This window comes from Cetorhinus maximus, chromosome 2, assembly GCF_964194155.1.
Source record: "Cetorhinus maximus chromosome 2, sCetMax3.hap1.1, whole genome shotgun sequence".
Lineage (NCBI taxonomy): Eukaryota > Metazoa > Chordata > Chondrichthyes > Lamniformes > Cetorhinidae > Cetorhinus > Cetorhinus maximus.
Window position 1 is genome coordinate 175,459,106 of NC_135880.1, and position 22,589 is coordinate 175,481,694.

At 41.8% G+C, this 22,589-nt stretch overlaps 1 protein-coding gene across 6 annotated transcripts in view; it reads right to left on the reverse strand.

The window, feature by feature from the left end:
* The window catches only part of kiaa1958 (KIAA1958 ortholog), a 117,401-nt gene that overhangs the window by 5,300 nt on the left and 89,512 nt on the right, over window positions 1-22,589 (reverse strand). For 5 of the 6 annotated variants that reach the window (XM_078571125.1, XM_078571118.1, XM_078571110.1 and 2 more), the window contains one exon: window positions 14,689-21,873. In XM_078571125.1, the coding sequence (XP_078427251.1) occupies window positions 20,834-21,873 (1,040 nt within the window). In that variant the 3' untranslated portion in view covers window positions 14,689-20,833. Of the gene's footprint in view, window positions 1-1,094; window positions 1,262-14,688; window positions 21,874-22,589 lie in introns of those variants that run through there. The other variant, XM_078571135.1, reaches the window with a different exon arrangement.

A 22,589-nucleotide genomic window follows, 5' to 3' on the forward strand; every position in this document is an offset into this window, starting at 1 on the left:
TATCTCGGAAGGTTGTGGGGCTGGAGGAAATTACAAAGATAGGGAGGGGGTGAGGCCATGGAAGGGATGTGAAAACTAGGATGAAAATTTAAAAATCAAGATGTTGCTCGACTGAGAGCCAATGTAGATCAGTGAGCACAGGGGTGATAGGGCAACGGGAATTGGTGTGAGTTAAGACATGGGCAGCAGAGTTCTGGATGACCTCCAAGTTTACGGAAGGTAGAATGTGGGAGAGCAGCCAACGGTGCATTGGAATAGTCAAGTCTAGAGGTAACAAAGGCACGGATGAGGAACTGAAGCAGGGGCAAAGTTGAGCAATGTTACAGAGATGGAAATAGGCACTCTCCAGCTATTACCGCATAGCTCTGCAAAGTTTCTCCCTTCAAGCATTTAACTAAATGCTTGGGAGTGTCTGGTGCTCCTCCGTAAATTTGCCTGTTTCAGGAGAGTGATCCGTATGTTACCTTTCATCACTATTTTGGTCTCTAGGCTTTGCTGTGCATTGCAGAAGTCCCGGTTCTATGGAGTACCAGTGTGTGCAGACCAGCCCCCCTACATTTACTCTACACCAACAGGTGGCCTTAACACAACAACAGGGGTCACTGGTTTCCTGAACTGTTTACACTGAAGAGTGTAGCTGACAAAGGGAAAACTGCATCCATCTACTGCATCCCAGTATAGTGCATTAAAACTAGCCATGAATTGAAACGCTGCAGGAAAACCCTGGTGCCTGCAATCACAAACCTATGCTGCAATATGATTAGAACATGAGATTGCAAGGACAGGAAAAGAGCATTAGGACAACACAGCTGTTCTCATTTTTAAAAAATACGGATTAACTCTATTTCACCATCATATCTCGCAATCTTTTCTCTGCAAAAACCATATCTACAATTGCTTGGTGCAGAAGTATGCCTTTAACGGGAATCTAAATAAACACAAGAAAGAGGAAGGAATTGAAGGATGTGCCAATAGGGTGAGATGAAGCTCGTATGCAGCATAAACACCAGGACAGACCAGTTGGGCCGAATGGCCTGTTTCTATTTTGCACACCCTGTGTATTGTCATTCTACATAAATATTCAGAGGACCTACTTTGGTAATGTCCATGTATTGCTTTAGCTCTCTTGTCACACACCAGTATCGCCACACATTCAGTGAATACAGCGTTGCCTTTGTGGTGTTTGCACTGACGGCGCTTGTGCAGAGCTCCTTGAGTTCGCCATCAAACGTCGGAAACCTGTTGAGTTTTCCAGAAAAGGCTATACAAAAGAAAGAGAAAAAGACAACCCACAGGTGACGGCCAAGGTTAGTTAGAAAGGAACAGAGCATTACAGGAATAACAAACCCCTCTGCAGGGGAAGAATAGCCAAAAGCTGAATGAGACATTATTAATAATCAAGTGCTGGTTTGATTCAGATTGTGCCAGGTCTTGGGTGGGAAACGAATTGATTTCCTAACGCCATGATCATGTCAGTTTCTTTACTCCTCAATACTGAACTGCATATAAAAAGGGAGCATCCACTAAATGGCTTCAAGTTGTTTAGTATCACTTAGAAATTGTGCCCCCATTATTAAATTATTGATTCTGTCTCATCCCCCTCTTTTTATTCTCCTGATACAATGTAGCATCTCGAGCGGGCCAGAGTTACCTCTCTGAGGCTTCTTCCAATATTTCTCCACTGACTGTTTATACCAATGTGCCAGCCAATGAGTTGGAGGCAGGGCAGAACTTGGAGCAAACAGTCTATCTTACACCAAACACAGTCTATTTAAACAGTGCATCACAGCAGTCGACAGAATCCATTTAAAAAGAGTTTTGAGCTACAGTAAAAAGATTGATTGAAACCACAGCAACATGAAAGCAGGGCAATTTCTCCAACAAAATGCAGTAAGTGGAGGATAGTTATATAATGCAAATTCGGTGCATAAAATCCATCCAGTCACTTATAAAAAAAAAAATGCATAGTCTCCAGATGTGATGGAGGAAATTACGCAAACATCTCCATTCAGGCCGGGAACAGTGGCGGCACTATATGCAGCTGTGAATTTACACAATCATCTCCATTCTGGCCGGGAACAGTGGCGGCACGTTATGCAGCTGTGAATTTACACAATCATCTCCATTCTGGTCAGGCACTCTATGTAGCCACATTTCTCTGTAATTGACCACTAACTTGAAGGTGATTGAAAAGTGTTTACCTTCCCTCGATTGTGGGAGGTGTCAGCTGTGGCTCAGTTCATAGCACCCTCGCCTTTGAATCAGAGGATTGTGGGTTCATGTCCCACTCCCGGAAAACCAAGAACTGTGATTGTACTCGAAAGAAGTTGCAATCTGTGACTGTTGGTAACTCGAAAGAGTTTCCCTCGATTGTGAAGCTGAGAGTGGGATATTGCCAAAATTTCTTTACGATTGCCCCATTATTACACCGCTGTGCTCTACCAAACATAACACAGTAACCAGAAGGGCCTCAATAACCTGCACAATTATTGCAAAGCTGTGACACTCGGCACATGGTAAGAATAGTTTTTGTTGAGAGTTTAAGTAAATATTCATTCCGATTCTTTGCTGATTCTATGATGAGACAAGGCAGACAGAGCCCCGTGAATTTAACACATAACACCCTGTTATGGGGATTTCCAAGATGTTGTCAAGTCATAGAACAATCAGCAGCAATTGAGGTATCCTCTGTGCTTTTAATGAAATCCCATTAAAACTAAATTTTAAGAAAAAAAAATTGTTGTATGAACAGAATATATTACGGAGGAGGACAGCTCCTAAATTAGCAGATCTAACTGGCTGATGGAGTAAATTGGCTATTCCAATCCTTGCACTCCTCCACAGATAAACATCTAAAACATAGACTGCAACAATAGCGTGGAATACTTTATGAAGAGCTCAAAGCAGTTCAACAGGCAAGTCATTGCTTTTGATATATTCCGCAAAACCACGCACTTATCGTCAAGCCCCACGGCTACCAGAAATGATCCCTTTTCAAACTAATTTGAACCAATCCCACTGCGGCTTGCAGGAACCTAGGGGGTGAAATTGGTGTTCAGCGATTGAACGAAACGCACGGGTGAATCAACAGCCTGGTTTTTTTTACAGAAATGAAAATGATGGCAGATGTGAAACAGGGTAATCAATTTCACCCAAAAATCTCAGGACGGATATTCACAAAACATACCATGCAAGGAACTGAAGAACATACTCACGCCACTTGGAAAGGTCATGCGCTACAATTACAGCTTGAGGTTTTGGTTGCTTGCGTTAGACAGTGGAAGACTGAAGTCAGAAATACCAAAAGGAGGGTGCAAGATCAACCAACAGGTGTGCAAATTCTTATCTACTTCACAAAGCTCAACAATATTTAAAGGTGTCAGCTGTGGCTCAGTGGGTAACACTCTTGCCTCTGATTCGGAAGGTTGCAACTTTAAGACCTACACCAGACACCTGAACACAAAACCTAGGCTGGCAGCTCCAGACAGTAGCGAGGGAGTGCTGCACTGTTGGAGGTGCCATTAAATCCGAGGGACTGCCCACCCTCACGGGTGGATGCAAAAGATCCCATAACACTATTTGAAGAATGACAGGGGAGGGGTGTTCTATTTTTTTATTCCCGCATTGCTGTGTTACAGATTGGACTATGCAGTGATGCCACAACAGTGGCATCTTTCTCCTGCCAGTACTCTGATGCATCGTATCCTGTAGCAAACTTAAGACTGTGTTGCTCAAGGTGTGATGCTTGTTTGAAAGTGAGTCACTTCCCTTTGGAGGCAGGGTGGGAGTAAAGGAAAACAAAATGAACACCAGGTGAATCATCCAGGCCAGCTCTATACATCTCACTTCAAGCACAACAATAATGCCAATTAATAAATATTACAAATTCAGAGCTTGATGTCGTACTGACCCAGGCGCCATATAAATGCAGATCATTGTTGACTGTGTTGAACTAGCTGATCTCAGTTAGGGTGGTGACAGGGATGGTTCATTGATCTCTCTGATCACATCTCCTCACTGGGGAACAGATTCAAGGACAGATGTGCCTCACACAAAATGCACATTATTCACAGGTGAGCCACGACAGAGTACCGTAGATTGTTTGATTGAAGGGGATATCACAGTTGAGCCAGACACTGACATTGGCCAAGAATGTACAACTCACTACCACAAGAAGAAATTATATTTATATGGTGCTTTTAATATGAAAAAAATGTCCCAAGGCGCTTCAGAGGAGCATTAGAAAAGAAAGCAAAATATTACCCCAACCCACAGGAGGAGATTCAGAGTGTCTTCAAGGAGGAAAGGGAGGTAGTGAGGTCAAGAGGTGTAGAGGGCAAATTCTCAAGCCTAGGGCTTAGGCAGCTGAAGGCACGGCCACCAATGAGTGAAGTGATTAAAATTGGGGATGCTCAGGAGTCCAGAATTAGATGAGCGCAGATATATTGGACGATTGTGCAAATCAGTAGCTGCAGAGATGTATGACACACAAGGCCAAACGCTAGAGTGTTGGGATTTTGAAAGTGTCGTTGTAGGTGAATTGGGGGCTAGTTGTTCCTGGCGCTGGATATCGAAGGAAGTAGGGTTGGGGTGTGGAAGGGGGATGTGGGAGGGAGAGCAATATAAAGCAGCCATCAGAGACGGCCTTATCTGTGATTGATACAATGGGACAAGCAAGGTCACGAGAGGGCAAGGTCAAGGGGGTGGCTGTGAATATGGGTTGGGGAGTGTACATGGAGCGAGAGATTTAAGAGGGCACTGAATTCAGAGGAGAAAGAACATGATGAGTTGAGATGGAGGTTGAAATCACCAAGGATGAGAAGTCATTCAGTGCAGTGGCTGAGGGAGGAAAGCAATGAAGAAATCTCGGTGAGAAAATCATGTTTGGAAGGGTGGTAGAGAATGATTTTGAACGAGTGGTGAGAGAAGTGAACAAGCTGAGATATTCAAAGGAGGGAAAAGATGACAGAGGTGTATGGGGTCAGGTCGAGTGTTTTGACAATCTTGACTGGGCAAGTGCTGAAAGATATAACCAGGTGGGAACGCTTCATTATGGGGAAGGTGTCATCACCCCTCAGCCAGGTTTCCATCAAGGCCATGATGTCAATGCAGTCATCTACAGTAAGTTTATGGATTAGCAAGTACCTTGTTCACATGTGATCAGACATTCTGGAGAAAATGCATTGGGCTGGTGAGAGCAGAGATCACAGTGTTGGCAGTGGGAGGGATGAATTGGACAGGAAGAAGATTGACAAGATTAGCCGCCAGTGAGCAAACTGGGTGGGCAGGGGGTGCGGAGAAGAGATTGTTGAGACAGTGGGACGGGGCAATTTGGGTTGCTGTTCATAATGGGTCAGCGCCAAGTGCCTTGATGAGTCCTTCAAAGGATATCGAGAGAGGCATGGAGGGAAGTTGGAGGTTTATCTATGAGGGTGTCAAGCCTTGGATGATGGTAAGAGAGTAGGAAGGTTGAGGAGTTCTGAAGGGTTGGGTAGGGATTTGGGAGGGAAGGTAATCTGAGAGTAGAGACGTGGAAGGATGTATGAGGAATCTCAGACGAGTAAAAAGAAAAGCAAAATAAAGACCAAAAGTGGAAACAGGGTGATAGACTCAGGTCCGCAAGAAGCAGCTGAGGTGAACAGCATAGATGTTTTTAAGGGGAAAACTAGATAAGCACGTGAGGAAGAAAGGAACAGAGTATTATGTTGATAAGGTGAGATGAAGAAGGGTGGGAGGAGGTTCATGTGGACCATAAACAACAGCATAGACAGAGATAAAAGCAAAATACTGCAGATGCTGGAAATCTGAAATAAAAACAGAAAATGCTGGAAAAACTCAGCAGGTCTGGCAGCATCTGTGGAGAGAGAAACAGAGTTAACGTTTCGAGTCCGTATGACTCTTTTTCAGAGTTCTGAAGAGTCATATGGACTTGAAACGTTATCTCTGTTTCTCTCTCCACAGATGCTGCCAGACCTGCTGAGCTTTTTGAGCATTTTTTGTTTTTTATATCAGCCTGTTGCTGTGCTGCATATTCTCATCACTGTTCACAAATGTTCCTTAACTGTTGCTGAGTCAAAATCCTGAAGCTCCCTCCCAAACAGCACTGTGGGGTGTACCTGCACTACATGGAAAGCAGCAGTTCGAGGTGGTGGTGAGCCACCACCACCTTCTCAAGGGCAACTAGAGATGGGCAATAAAATTGCTGGCGCAGCCAGTGACGTCCATGTCCCATGAAAGAATTTTTTAAAACCCTGAAAGGATCCTGGATATTGATATCCTTCACCCAGGAGTGATGGGATCAACTGGGACACTCCAACCTGTATCCATGTTTGGCTCAACTAAGAGAGGGAAAGGGATTGAACTTGGAGCTTTCCTTGTCGACGTGGCTCCACCTATTTACTGGACAAACATACTGAGTATTGGGAGGGTTTTATTAAGTATCCTGTAATATTTTTTGGTGGGAGATTTCTCATGACTTGCAGTCACCGCTCCCCCCATCCCCTCAAATTTATTAATACCTTTTCACCTCACCACATTAAAAATATGTTGAAATTAAACTATTCTTGTGAGCTGAGTTGGTTCCAAAAACAAATCTCAAAACTTACAGGAGTTCAGAGCATGAATGACGTTACATAAGCACCACCCTATCTCTAAAGCAGGCTGTATCTCACACAAGGAAACAGATAATGAAACACATGGGAAGGAGGTGTTCTCCATTCCTGCTTTGTTACGTGTCTAGATGATGGTTGCGCTTAAAACAATGCGGTGAAGTTCAGCTCATGAAAACCATTTTCAGTCACCAGAGCTGCTCTTGATCTGGTCCAGATGCTCGCCATGCTATTAGACTGCAGACATGCAATGCTCTGGAGTAGGAAGGATTGTGTCTGCACGCTAGGGGGAGCCTGGACAGATCAAGCAACACACTGTCAAACAAAGGAGCCCTTCAGAATGACAGCAAAGTAATTTGGAGATAAAAAAAGCTTTTGTAGTTAAACTGTGCGTCACTGCAGTAAGTTTCAGTCACAACACCCGTAATTTTTTTTTTGTGTCAAGGTCAGATTCAACCAGTAGTCATGCTGGTTGTTCACATTCTCAACTCCAGTCGGCTCTTGAAGAGACAGCTCTGTGGCGTTAAAGTATAGACTCGGCAAGATAAATACACCTGCTGTAAAAGGGGAATTCTTTACAACAGTCTTCAGTCCTACCACAGTCATGCAGTACTTCATTTCGGTTGTGTGTGGTTTCATTCCCAGCTTTTGTGGCTGGAAATAGCAATGACAAGAATACATATTTCAACAACAGAAGCATTTATTCTGTGCCAATGTAGAAAAATGCCCCCAAAGTGCTTTCGCAAGTTGAAAATACTGTGTACCAAGACAGTGAATAAAAGTCCCCAGAACTGGAAACATGATTTCTACTATAAACAAAAATTTAAATTAATTTTGTTTCCTGACATTCATTCAGAGGTTACTATCCTAGTTGCTTTAATTGAACCTCATACTTCGGCAGTTTAACAGCAACATGAAAACCTCTCGCTTTCAGGTCAAGATTTATAGCAACAATTACAATTTGCATTTATATTATCCCTTTAACGTAGTAGAAGGAGCATCAGACACAATTCGTCACCAAGCCAGATAAGATGATATTAAGACAGGTAACCAAAAGCTCAGAAAAAGAGGCAGATTTTAAGAAGTCTTAAAAGGAAAGTGAGAAAGGTGGAGAGGTTTAGGGAGGGAATTCGAGATTAATAAGTCTTAAACTATGTTAAGAATGAGAACTCTGGAGATAAACTAGTCATTACAAATCAATACTGCTAACCCAGGATGGCCAGACAGAGTGGTGGGCTTGTGAACAGGTAAATTCAAGCAGCTAATGCCATGTACAGCTGCCAAAAGAAAATCGTGCAACTATGATGTTCGAGCCATTCAATATTGCAGTATTCTCTCTCAAACATTAGAACTAGAATGATGTTTGACAATTAATGGTGAGGTAAGACATTGTGGCCCAGATCTTCTGGTTTCCGCATGGTCAACAACCAGATGTGCCCCCAAGATGCGCTACAGGACTCTGCAGAGGTCCCTGGCTTTGATGCACTGATTCTGTGGGAATTGTCCGGGATGTTTGAACTTCCGATGAGCAATTCCCCTACTCCCCGAGACCCTCTGGAAAAAGTCTCCAACTCGGAGTCAGAGTTGGATACTTTGGAAAGTTTTGACTTTCTTACCTGAATAGTTAATGAGGAAATGTTAGATGGAAAAAACCTAGCCTAACTCCTAGGTAACTACACAACTGACTCTCCCAACTCCCTTCCCTGACTCCCGATCCAACCTGACTACTGCACTGGCCATCCCCCCCAACTGCCCCCCGACCACCCGACTACGCCTCGAGCCAACCTGACTAGACCCAACCACCTGACTATGGTTTCAGCAGCTTTTACACAAAGACTGGCATCTGGCCTTCACAAATCATTGCAATATTTGTCACAATAAGACTGCATGTAATATTAGAGGAGAAAATTAGAAAGTGCATTCCATGCTGCACGGGCAGGGATCGTACATTTTCAGTCATGCAATCTGATAATCCAAAGGATGTGATAACTAAGGGTAGTGTCTTAGGCCCAACCATCTTCAGCTGCTTCATTAATGACCTTCCTTTCATCATAAGGTCAGAAGTGGGGATGTTCACTGATGATTGCACAATGTTCAGCACCATTCGCGACTCCTCAGATACTGAAGCAGTCCATGTCCAAATGCAGCAAGACCTGGACAATATCCAGGCTTGGGCTGACGAGTGGCAAGTAACATTCACACCACACAAGTGCCAGGCAATGACCATCTCCAACAAGAGAGAATCTAACCATTGACCCTTGATGTTCAATGGCATTATCATTGCTGAATCCCCCACTATTAACATCCTTGGGGTTACCATTGACCAGAAACTGAATTGGACCAGCCACATAAATACAACAATAGCAGGGCAGAGGCTCGGAATCCTGTGGTGAGTAACTCACCTTCTGACTCCCCAAAGCCTGTCCACCATCTACAGGGCATAAGTCAGGAGTGTGATGGAATACTCTCCACTTGCTTGGATGAGTGCAGCTCCAGCAACACTCAAGAAGCTTGACACCATCCAAGACAAAGCAGCCCACTTGAGTGGCACCCCATCCACAAACATTCACTTCCTCCACCACCGATGCACAGTGGCTGCAGTGTGTACCATTTACAAGGTGCACTGCAGGAACTCACCAAAGCTCCTTGGACAGCACATTCAAAACCTACGGTCACTATCATCTAGAAGGACAAGGGCAGCAGACGCATTGGAACACCACCACCTGTAAGTTCCCCTCCAAGCCACACAGCATCCTGACTTGGAACTATATCGCCATCCCTTCAATGTTGCTGGGTCATAATCTTGGAACTCCCTCTCTAACAGCACTGTGGGTGTACCCTCACCACATGGACTGCAGTGGTTCAAGAAGGCAGCTCACCACCACCTTCTCAAGGGCAATTAGGGATGGGCAACAAATGCTAGCCTAGCCAGTGACACCAACATCCCATGAATAAGTAAATTAAAAAGAAATGCTGCTTTGAAGGTATCCTTAAAAATGCAGACACATGGGGTTATCATCTTTTGGAAATACAGAAAGTTTAATGTTTAAACAGGACTCATTAATATAAAAGAAATCAAGTTCTTTACTAGTAAAATGTCCCAACTTTGTTCACAAAAATTTGAAACTATATATTACACACACATCAAGTGTGATATACAGGTAAAAGCCAGGGATAAATGGACTAAAGCACAGATACAATCAAGTCCACATCTCTAATGGAGAGTACCGATCAAATACAAGGAATCCTGCTCTGGCAAAAAGTAATTGCTATTTAAAATTATGGATCTGTCCATCATTTTTGCAAATCTTACAACTGCTGGTTTGACCAATGTGACCTTTACTGGGACTGAAGTGCTGCAGGCTGTAAGTTTCAACCAAGAATATGTTTTTGTGATAAAAATGAAACATACTGTAGATCATGGCGTAAAGTCGACTTTTGAAGCCTTGAAAAATTTTTCGAACTTGGAGGTTGACCTATACATCAAGTATAAAACGTGAACCCCCTAATCTGGGTGTGGGTGGGCGCCATTTTGAAATGTAAAAAAAAAAGCAGTAATTCAAATTAGATCAATGTGACATGTTTTATTGAGTGAATTAATTCTACAAGTATACCTTTAATCACAACCAAAACATTCTAAAAACCGTCAAATTAATTGTCTTCTGCAACGGGTGGAGAGTTCATCGAATTCATTCGAAGTCACTTTAGCTACAACATAATCATAAGGATCCCACTCTGGATCAGATTTGGTGCTTTCAGTTTCAGAATTATCCTTCCACAACAAATCATCTTCCTCTCCATCCGTTGACTTGGATGTTCTGCATTTTATGAACAATCTGATGACAATTTGCGCATTAATAACGAAACACAAAACATCAAGCAGGGTAGCACGCATAATTCCACTCTTTGTGAAGGTTTTTTCTCCATCAATCATCCACCTATTGCGTTCAGCATGAACATGATCCTTGAATAATTTGTTGATGCACACATCCAAAGGTTGAACCACGGACATTAGATCCTTCTGGTATAACTGCAACGTGGGTGTTATTTCTTTGCAGGTGTCTCTTGATCTCATCGGATATGTGGGATTTGAACATGTCCCACACTAATAAGGTGGTTCTTTGCATAGGCCACAAGGTCACATATTCTACATATTATCGATCCATAACTTCACTCCATCCTCCAACTGTTGTCACAGGTATGCACAAAACTCCTGCAGGGAACTTGATTTTCAGTGTGCTTTTGTTTGAAAATTACCGTAGGCTTTTAATTTCTGTTTGCCATGCAGGCTGGTGCCATCATAAATCTTTCGTGCCCTGTAGTTTTCACTATAACTGTTCTTGAACCTTTCCAGTCCATAGTTTGGCTGCTGAGGATTGCAAAATCCATGGACGTTTCATTCATGTTTCCAATGCAACATAATAGGTACTCATGTTTTTGCCACTGTCTGATGATGAATTGCTAGAGACCAGGAATTTTGACATTGAGGTCTTTTGGTAGTCCCTGAATTATCTAGATCTTCTGCCACAATACTAGACTGATTTTGTTCCACGAAACGGCTACTGTGGCTAGCTGTTGGTCTGAAATCTTTGCTGAACTCAGGCTTTTAGGCCCGCTTAAGTGCGCATATAGGAATTATATTTCTGGTGACAACGTAACCATTCGATTTTCGAGGAACCCATTCTGATAAATGCCTCTCAAGATCAGGCCAGTCGCTGGTCCTTGTTCTCATAGCGCATTTGGTCTTAGCCATTTTCTTCAGGGTGGATTCCTTCTTTCAGTGTCAGTCGAGTTTTTCACCAACACCAAATTCCCTCACTGCAGCACAGTTATTTGGCAAATGTTACGACTTGTAGCTCGAAACCAGCTCCGTACTGTTCTTTTTGCTGGAGGACTCTTTTGTGTTCGTCGTTCGCCATGTGCAGTCTTGCTCTGTGTGGGTGTGTCTTAAACTCCTACACATCTTCTTGGCAACACAACCATACCATCTGCTTGATCCCATGTGCCGACTTATAAGGAGAGTGAAACATGCATTTCTGAGGTGAAAAATTGAGGCCGATTCCTCATGCGAGTTTAGCATTTCTGAGCAGAAAAGACTTAGACGCCGAATATAGATATAAACATGATTTTTGGAGCCATGAAAGGGGACATCTTGACTGTGGGGTCATCTTATCCGCCACGACCCACGGTACGGTGGTATATAAACAGGAGATCTTAATACATGGGAGATCTCAAACTGTGTCTATGTTGAAATCTAGGCCTTCTCACCTCAAATTATTGAATGAAAACGGCATAGCACAGCAGAAAAGCATGGGCAATCTCCCAATCCACTCCAGGCTGTGCTATGCCAAAAGGGCAGTGGACTGGGCAGGATTCCCCACCACAGGCTATCGTGGTCCCTTGCAGGGTAAGAAGCGAGAGACCAGCTGTTAAATGGGTTTCACAGGCATGTGGTTTGGGCAAAGCTATTTTGCCTGGAGGAACCTGTGAAGAATACAGGTGTAAAACCCAATACGTTCCACAATGGAAGCAAATATCCTTGAATCAGAGACAAACGTGGCCACTCTGAGTTCCTTCAGAAAAACCCTTTCCACTGTCCAGTTCCTACAAATCAATTTTGAATTACTTTTAACACTTCATGACATGTTCTTAGGCCCAGCGGCATAACTGCCTGAATTAAGTGTTGAACACCACTGAGGTGAAAAAATCTGAACCAAAAGCTGTGTTAATATCAATTACACATATAGACTGGCCAAAAGCTCCAGCAATGAACTAATATCAGGAGTTCACAAAGTGATGGAGCATCTTCTAGATTTAATACTCCACAAGCTTCTACTGACAGCTGAGCCCCTGCATTATTTACGACCTTGCAGCCATCCCAATATGTTCATTTCTTCCCCCCTAATTATTGTGTAAATTTGAATAAGGCAACAGTTTTCACTAACACCTGTATCAGCACAGTAAAACAACTTGGATTTATACAGCTGCTTTAACAAAGTAACATGTCCCAAGGCGCTTCAAAGTAGTGTAATAAACAAATGTGACACTGGATCCCCAGAGATATTAGAACAGATGACCAAAACATTCGGTCAAAAGAGATAGGTTTTAAGAAGCGTCTCAAAGGAGGAAGAAATGTGAACAGGTTTAGGGAAGGAATTCCAGAAGTTACAGCCCAGGCAGCTGAAGCAAAGAAAATTAGGGATCCACAACAATCAGAATTGAAGGAATGCAGAAATCTCAGAAGGTTGGAGGGCACCAGGATGTTACAGAGGGTCGAGGCCATGGACGGATTCGAAAACAAGGATGAGAATTTTAAAACCAAGGAGAAATTGTGGAGGCAGTTAGCACATGGTTCTTTCATCTTTGGGACATGGGCTTAAGTATAGTTGAAACTGATGGAATGAATGCTTTCCTTCTTCGTTTGCTGCACAAGATCTCAGCGGAATGAATTTGGCAAGTCAGTTAATTTCCCAGTACGATGTAGGTCATAGCACAAAATCGTCCTTAGCTTGTCAATCAGAAAAACCATTCAGAGATAGAAATGTCACATTGGTACAGTAGAATCAGCCCTTTCAAGGTTGGGGTTAAGGCAACAATGGGGTTGGATTTTCCGAAAACCCAACTTTGGAAAGGAAACCTGGCATCCTTATCCAGTCTGGCCAATGTGACCTTTGACCCACAACAATATAGTAGACAATTAACTGTCCTGTTGAAGTGCCTTGCAAACTAGTCAGTTTTATCAAAATGCTATACGGATCAAGAAGTGCCAACACCAAATACATATAATCTAGGCTTGGACCTTAGTGCAGCGCTCCCTCAGTACTGCATTGTTGGAGGCGTTGTCTTTCAGATGAGATGACAACCCGAGGCTCCATCTGCCATCTCAAGGGAAGATAAAAGATTCCACAACACTATTCAAAGAGCTGGGCAGTTTTCCCAGTGTCACAACCCAATATTTATTCCATAACCAAAATCACTAAAACAGATTGTTTGGTCTTTTTTTTTTATTCATTCATGTGATCTAGGTAGTGCTGGCTAGGCCAACACTTATTGCCCATCCCTAACTGCCCTTGAGAAGGTGGTAGTGAGTCGCCTTCTTTAACCGCTACAGTCCATGTGGAGTAGGTACACCCACAGTTAGAGAGGAAGTTCCAGGATTTTCAGCCAGTGACAGTGAAGGAACAGCAATATATTTCCAAGTCAGGTTGGTGAGTGGCTTGGAGGGAAACATGCATCTGCTTGTCCTTCTAGATGGTAGTGGTTGAGGGTTTGGAAGGTGCTGTCTAAGGAGTCTTGGTGAATTGCTGCATTGCATCTTGCACATGGTGCACACTGCTGCCACTGTGTGTCAGTGGTGAAGGGAGTGGATGTTTGTGGATGGGATGCCAATCAAGTGGCTGTTTTGTCCTGGATGGTGTCGAGCTCTTGAGTGTTGTTGGAGCTGCACTGATCCAAGCAAGTTGAGAGTATTCCATCACACTCCTGACTTGTGCCTGTGGAGGGTGGACAGGCTTTGGGGAGTCGGGAGGTCGGTTACATGCTGCAGGATTCCTAGCCTCTGACCTGCTCTTGTAGTCACAGTATTTGTACGGCTAGTCCAGTTCAGTTTCTGGTCAATAGCAACGTCCCAGGATGTTGATAGTGGGGGATTCCATGATGGTGATGCCACTGAATGTCAAGGGGGCGATGGCTAGATTTGTTACCACACTGCTGTTTGTGGGACTTTACTATGGGCAAATTGGCTGCTGTGTTCCCTATATCACAACAGAGACAACAGTTACACTTCAGAAGCACTTCATTGGCTGCAAACTGCTTTGAGGTGCCCTTAAATCATAAAAGGCACTACATACATGTAACGTTGTCTTAACATTTGAATCAAACTATGGAATTTCAAAGAAAAATCGGTTCCCACCAATCTTCTCGGAAAGAAATAATGACTAGTACGTACTGAAGAATCACAACTTCACAGAACAGTAATCAACGAAGTTAAAAAGAACTGAGTATTGCCGATAAGAAATAACATAAGATAGCTCATGCTTTAGAAAATAAATGGGATTACAAAATAAAAGACATTAATTCAGCAACACGGAACTTCCATTTTATTTATTGGCAATCCTTCAAACAAGCCACAATCAAAATGTATAATCTGTTACCTTCAATGACACATTTCTGGTGACATGACACAGGGACACGAGGTGCCTTTGTAATCCTCAGCTGCACGATTTCTAGCCCAAAGGCACAACATTAAAAGAAACTAAAAACTAGCCAAGTGGAGAACACAGCATGGTTTATTCATTTATTATCTGGCAACTAGTTCAGTTTCTACATACACAGAGGAAACTCTGAAATAGCATGCAGCAATCAAAGAGACAATTATTAACAACTTTAAAAACAGATTAATTTTAAGTGTTTTTTTTGCCTTTTTCTCTCATTTTCTTTAGAGCTCTACATATGCTTGCAATAAACATCAAAGACTTTTGCGTACCAATCAATTCGGTCATAGTGTGCAGATATGAGTATGATACAAGACCAAATGTGCAAATGACACACCTAGCCCTCCCCTAACACTTTTTCCCACCCTACCAGACTCTGAATGCATAATACTGAAGAACGTGATAATTCAACACATCATCTTCAAGAAATGACAGTGCACACCCAAAAGTTGTTAAAATCAAACGTGATTAAGGTTGGCGTAACAATTAGGAGGGATATACTCCATCTTGAAACTTCAACTTATTAAGTCGAAAAAGTTTAGCAGGCGGGAAGGGTGGGTGGGGCAGAGACAGAGAGACTCAGAATCCAGATATTGCTGAAGTACATCATCCTGTCCATCCCCTTCTGCTACCTCTTCCCCACCCACCACCCCCGGCAGACAATATTATGGTCTTAACCAGAAGTAGAAGGAAGCCAGCAACTCAAAACCGTTTGTACTTTTCTTTTGGTTTATCACACATACCAATAAGTCAAACAGCAAATGAAAGAATTGATTGGTGAAGCCTAAGTATACACAAAGGCTCTTCAAAATCAGTAACTGATTATTAGCAGCAAATGTTAACATTTTCCAAAAAAACTGACAACTTAGGTAAATAAGAGCGCCTACAAAACATGCTTAGCCTACACTGCAACAATACGACTTGATTACAAAATGCATAGAGATTTGCATGTTTTTTGGCATGACAGCAACATTTCATTTTGACAGAATACAGTTTAGAATGTAAATGTTTAGACAAAAAACAAATTAATAATTTAAATATTACTGAATAGAGACACATGCTGCTGAAGCTTTTTGTCTTGCACTCATCAGGGCAAACGCAAGAATGCCAAATTTCAAATAATGATAACAATTTATACCACAGGAAAAAAGGGTGCTGAGTGGTTTGCAAGTTAACTCTGATTGGCTGAGGGACTGCCCTAGAGTATAAATTGTTGTGATCGTTTGAAATTTGGCATTCTTGTGTTTGTCCTGATGAGTGCAAGATGAAAAGCTTTAACAATATGTCTCTCTTTTCAGCAAAATTAATCATTAGTTTTTTTTGAAATAAGAAAAATCACAGATGTCAGGGTGCAACTCAAAGCCAAAGTACATATGCTTTGCAAATAAAAACGAGAGTTCCCCTTAATCTAATCGTAAGGTGTAAATTGATAATTTTATAAGGTGCACCTTGTTAAATGAATGCTCAGAGTGCAGAGTGTACACATTTTGGATTTGGTGTATTATCTAACAATCGAATTAGTAGTAGAGTAGTGAATAGCATTATCTTAATTACAGTATAATTTAACTTGGCTAAACAGAGACACAAAAGATCATAAAAAGAGCAGAATCGGATTATGGTTGGTCGACTTTCACCCCTTCCCAGCTGAGGATGACAAAAAAAAAATCATTTCAATATGAATGTTACAGGTACAAAGGCAGCCTAGTGGCCAAAACAGAAAGGTGGTGCTCCACCTTTTATATCGTAGTGGACTTCTGGGTTTTAATTCATCAACAAAACAAAGGTTTCCTGGTTTCAAATCTAGCTAGCTGCAACTAAGGGTAGACTGTGTAAGGAGGTGGGGGGAATTATTACCCAGCTCCCTTCCTAAACCTCTCCACCTCTCCCTTCTCCTTAAGACCTGCTGCTTTGACCAAGTTTTTGGTCACCTGTCCCAAAATCTCCTTATGTGGCTCGGTGTCAAATCTTATTTGATAATTGCTTCTGTGAAGCTCCTTGGGACATTTTACTAGCTTCAAGGTGTTAAGAAAATATAAACCGATGTTCTTGCAGTGCATCATTAGGAGACAGCAGCAAAATATGTCAACTTTCTGAAGCATTGAAAAATACACCTTGTAAAGTCAAAGTCATTACGGCAATGGAAGAGGCCATTTGGTCCACTGAGTCTATGCTAGTTCTCTGTAGAACAATCCAATCAGTCCCATTATTTCCATTTAAAAGCTTTCACTACCAGGACTACCACCTCAGCAGATCATGCCTGATTGAGCTAGTGCTATCCATATAAATGTTGGATGTTAGTCTGTGATACCGACACAATTAAAGCTGAAGTAAAGCAGAAACCATTTCCCGGCTCTATCCCCGTAGTCCTGCAAGTTTATTTAGTGCCCATCCAATTTCTTTTTGAAATCATTAATTGTTTCTGCTTCCACCATCCTCAATAGGTAGCAAGTTCTGGGTCCTTACCGCTCCACTCAAAAAAAAAAGTTCTTCCTCAGATAAGAAAAAGAAATATTATATCATGCAATGGCCAACAGTAATTTGGTCAATTAACCAAAAATCTTTCCCAGTGCTCAAAATTGTTTGATCATTTTTCTTGCCAATTTCTTTCTTTCCCCTCCTGAAGTTGTTACTACTTTGATGGGATACAGTGGCCCCAGGCTGAAAATAACCTCCAAAGTGACCATTATTCGCTTCTGAGTTGTGACGAGTGTCGAATTCTCAGAGGGAACCAGAGCTGAGCCAGAAGTCTCCCTCACTTGACTATCCACACATGAATGTTGCCAATAGGGAGTGGGCTGGTTAACAATCAGGAATGGAAACCCTGACCAAATCCATCAACCCGCATCCCCCCCAACCTGCCCCTTAACAAAGAAGCACTATCGGCCAACTGTAGCACTACTAAATTTAAAATTCTGAAACTGAAATAGATATTATTGAGGAGTATGGAACCAACGTGGGTAGATGGAATTAAGATACTGATCAGCCATGATCTGATGGATGGCAGAACAGGTTTGAGGGGCTGAATGGCCTCCTCCTGCTCCTAACTTCCACTACCATTCTAGGATTGGGTAACAGCATCAATCAGGAATGAACCTGGATATTCAGAGTATGCTTTGGTTGCTAACTGGATCAACTTAGTGACCCACTTGCTTTAGCTTGAATCATCAGGAATCAAAGCCACAGCGGAATACTTGAAGGCCCTGTCCTGATTACCCCCATTCCCTCCAAAAGCATACTTGGCTGCAGGGTCCTGAAACCCAGAGAACCTTAATCGTCTGGCATAAAAGTTTTTATTTTAGGTGTGAACAAAGTTGGGCAACCATTGTTTTTTACTTCACAGTTTGCCCTTTTATTCAAAGCAAAGTTCATATGTACAAAAAAGTTCTTTTTGTTCCCCACTAGTACTGCTTTGGGCTGTCTGCAGGGGAAAGCAAGTACCACAGTCTGAAACTGTACACTGGGCCAGGAAGTAAACCAAAACAGAAATAGTTCAACAATGTAACACCCATTGAAAGATTAAAAGACAAAAGAACAGAGTTTATGAAGGCCAGTTAGAAAAGGCAGTACCTAAACACTGTATTTTAATAAAATTTAGACAAAAAACACAAAACTACATTGAATAATAATTGTCAACTACTACACTTCAGGCAGTGATTTTAACGTTTCACAGTATTCTAAAGAATTTCCAACCTAAGTTGAAATCTAGAGCCATACAGAACTCCCACCAGATTGGCCTCAAGACTCAAACCAAAACAAGAGGTTATTTTAACCCTTTGAGCACTGAAAAAACCTTTGACATCTGTAGAACACGTCTGAGCAAATCTACTGCACAATCAGCAAGAAGGAAATGCACTACAATTTTGCCCACATTTGTAATACTCATGATTTGTTAATACTCATGATTTTATTGAAATCTCAGTGTATAGATGCCCAACGGGTTAAATTAGCCAAACACACTAATTTCTATATATTAGCTTTTGATTAAAAAAGTAGTACCTAACAGTCTCCTTGTTAATATATCTTTGCATATTGTTACAGCAATAAACTCTGTTTGAATACTAACCAAATAGTTCAGTTTATCAAACTCAAATTTTACTTTTTTTAAAAAGTAAAATTTTTAACCATTTCATTTAGAGGTGCATGCACTTGTAGGCACATTATTTTGATATAAATCTTTCCTTCTACCAGTTTTAGAACTGTTCATTATTTTAACTGGGAACAAGCTGGCAAATTGGGCCCAATTTATTTACATTTACACACACACTCATGCTCCCACACACGCTCATACACACATACACACACATTCACTCGTGGCTCCAGAAAGTGCTACAGGAAGTAACACAGTGTCCTGCACAGAAATCCACTTCATTTGAGTTTTGTGGAACTAGACCGTTAAGACAAAAGGGCTATACAGAGCTGCAATCCTTCCTTGGTGTGAACCCAGCATCCATTATTGAATTTCACACCAGACTTAGCTTATGCACTTTGCAAAAAATGGGGTTCCAACAACTATCAGTATTTATGTACGAGCAGCCATATACAAATATTCTAATTACAAACTGTCATCCAAAAAGAACTAAAATAAATAAGATGACGTATAAAATCTGTAACACCAATAATTGTAACTTTTAAAATACAAAATCAAATTGCTAGTAGAATTTCACAAGCAACGTTCAGGTACACACAGAGTCCAATGAGATGCAACATGAACAGACAAGAAACTGTGCATTTGCAACACAACGAATTAACCAGGACACTGAATTTCTTCCTCAGTATCAAGACGACATGCTCAGTAAACAGAAGATGGATGTAAGGTTAAAGGTTTTAGTCATGAAGTACTGTACAACTATCTTATGACCAGAATGATGAGATACCAGCCTGATACAATTCTGGGTTTATCCAGGTTAACTATTTTGCCTGATAGCACACCTTGATCAGTGTTTTCCATTCAAAGTAATTAGGCCTACAGATCACTGGTTTGCTCAGCAGGGCTCAATATAAATCATACAGGCCCCTGACAGCAGGTCCTCAAACTCCAAATACATTAAGTATAGTTACAAATCATAACTATTTAAAAAATAAATCCTAAATCTGATATTTTTCTCACTAATGTTTTTTCTAACTGTTAGGAAAATTAGAAGCACAGTTCCTAGGAAGATTTACAGCCAGCTAATCACCCTCCATTGGGGAAAAAAAAACTTTGGCTCGGCAAAGAAAGCAAGCTGCTTAAACACACTGAATACACACGCAGATGAAAGACTCAGGGCAGCAAGAAGGTTAATGCCATTATCTGCAGTGAAGGATGTAAAGCGGTGGGTACATGGCAGCAGGGATGGTGCAAAAAACAATGATACTGAGAGAGGAGAAATGGCTGAAAACAGCACACAATTAATACTGGATGGAAGAGTTAATACTGCAGCTGTGAAAAGAGGCTTCTGCACTTTAGATCCACGGCAGGTTTGTCCAAAATACTATACCCATCTCACCTGCTCAGAAATTTATGACTACGAGAAAAAGGCTGCGATTTCTCTGATTCTACATGAATGCTTAGCACTTAAACATTTGAGAGTCCTTTCGCTACAGAAATTTAATGATAAAGATTGTGCACATTTTGAAAAGCTGTACGGAAAAAAGGTAGTTCTTGAATCACAAGGAGAGATTTAGAAATAAAATCAGGGTTTTCTTTTCTAAACAACTTCCAGAATTCTGGAGTTTCAACAATGACATTTTGATTCATGATATCTAGATTTGCTTGAAAAAAATGAGACCTTCCTAGACTGAAAAAAAATGTATTCAGATTTCAAAGAGTGTGTGTCACAGAATCATCATTAACTTGTACATTGGCTCACTGGAGTTTTAATGTGCCTGGTCTCGAGACATAATTCAGGCCAATAACCCTTTAACACGCTGCTATTAAAAACTATCAGTGGCTTAGAAGTAATTAGACTGACTGTATAAAAGAGTGATAGAACATGGAGAATAATTAAAAAATAAACCCAAAGCACATTTCTGTCAGGCTGTATCTGAGGAAGAGTCAAAAGAACCAGAGATGATGAAGTTCCCTGTATTGTTGAGACCTGACATTGACTGGGCAGCCTGCTGGCTCAGATTGTTACATATTAGCACCAACTGGTTACTTTGTGCTTCAGACAGAGAACTGCAGCTCTGGTAAACACTAAAGTTGGTCTTCCTCCCAGGAATATTCCCCTTTTCGCACATGGTTTTAACCATTTTTGAGAGCTTATTCTTGCCGAGGGATTGGCTATTGTACCAGTAAAGTGCGGCCAGGTTGCAGACCGGCTTGATGGATAGGTAAAAAGGGGCATCTTCATAACGCATAGCTGGAGGGCGTCTTTGAGCATACTCCTTGTAGTCCTGCACTGGGCATGTCTGCGGAGAATGTGGCGTGGCGTAAATTCTGCACTCAGTTCCCGCTCTCCGGCTCTTCCCTTGTGCATCGGAGCTGTCTATGATTTCCCACTCCAGGTACTCCAAGCCTGTCTCGGTTACGTGTAACCTGATATCCCCCCATTTTAGTGTGGAACTGTGGAACCCAGCACAGTGCCCAAACGCTTTAGTGTTGTTTAGCCACACGAGATTGAGCAGCCCCTCGGGGTTGTACCGGCTCAGCAAGCCTCGTTTACGCAGGATGAGCTCATCAGCAAAGGTGAGTTTCATTGATTTGTGAGGCTTGTTCCCTTTCCCTTTGCCTCTCAGCTCAAGCTGCTTTTGTTTCAGTGCTTCTTGGGAGCGCCTGAATTCCTTATCCCTCGTTATACTGAACCCATATTTGTATTCCTTTAAGTACCTTTCAAGTCCACACTGATAGTTGGCCAAACTGTTGGGCTCGTACTCTGAGCCATCTTTCTGCCTGGCGTCCACGAAGAACGAAGCTAGATAGGCATCAAGTTCCGAGCATGGTATGATTTGGATTTCCCGGTTTTCGTGTGGGTATTTGGAAAGGAGGAACTCTCTGAAGTTTCTTAGTGCAGTCAAGGTGCTTCGCACAGTTTTCTCATTCTGTTGACCCTCACAGCCTTTTTCTTCATTTTCTAAGAGGGAGGAGAAAGAAAAAAAATATAAGCTGCACATAAAGCCATTCAAAACTAAATTTCAATTTCGCAAAGGTCATTGGAAAACGATATTACATACCTGTCTCAGGTTTCAAAAGCCAACTTCAATTTCACAAATGATGTAAAAGATTAAGGCAAAAGAAAATATCAAAACCAGGTCCTCATGTCAATGCAGCACTCTCGGTGCATGGGAGTTAGCGAGAGAGATTAGGTATCAAACACAGACCGTCTCAGAACAAATACACCAAGCCAGTGCCTCACAACATTACACTGCTGCAATCACCCAATACACTATCCCTGCAAACAGGTGTTGAAAGCAACCCAACAGTAGACAGGATTTTGAAATATAGATGCAATAAAATAACTGATAAACTACCTACATTATTGAGGCCCAGTTAGCAATTGGAGAAATCTAGTGAAATACGTGGCCGAAAAGGAAACATAAATCCTTTGAGGCTTAAACAAACCAAGTGAAGAAATCTGGAACTGAAGGACTGATATACCATGCTTCACATACTTTCTGCCAAATCACCAAATAATCAACATTGTCTCTTGGATGACCCGAGTTGAATGGTGGAAAGTACTTGGCAGTATAGTTTATATTACTCTAAATTGTGTTATAAGCGGAGCAAGCATTTTGAACTATACAACACAAGGATGAAATATTGATAGTTGCACGTTGGCCAGTGAGAGAG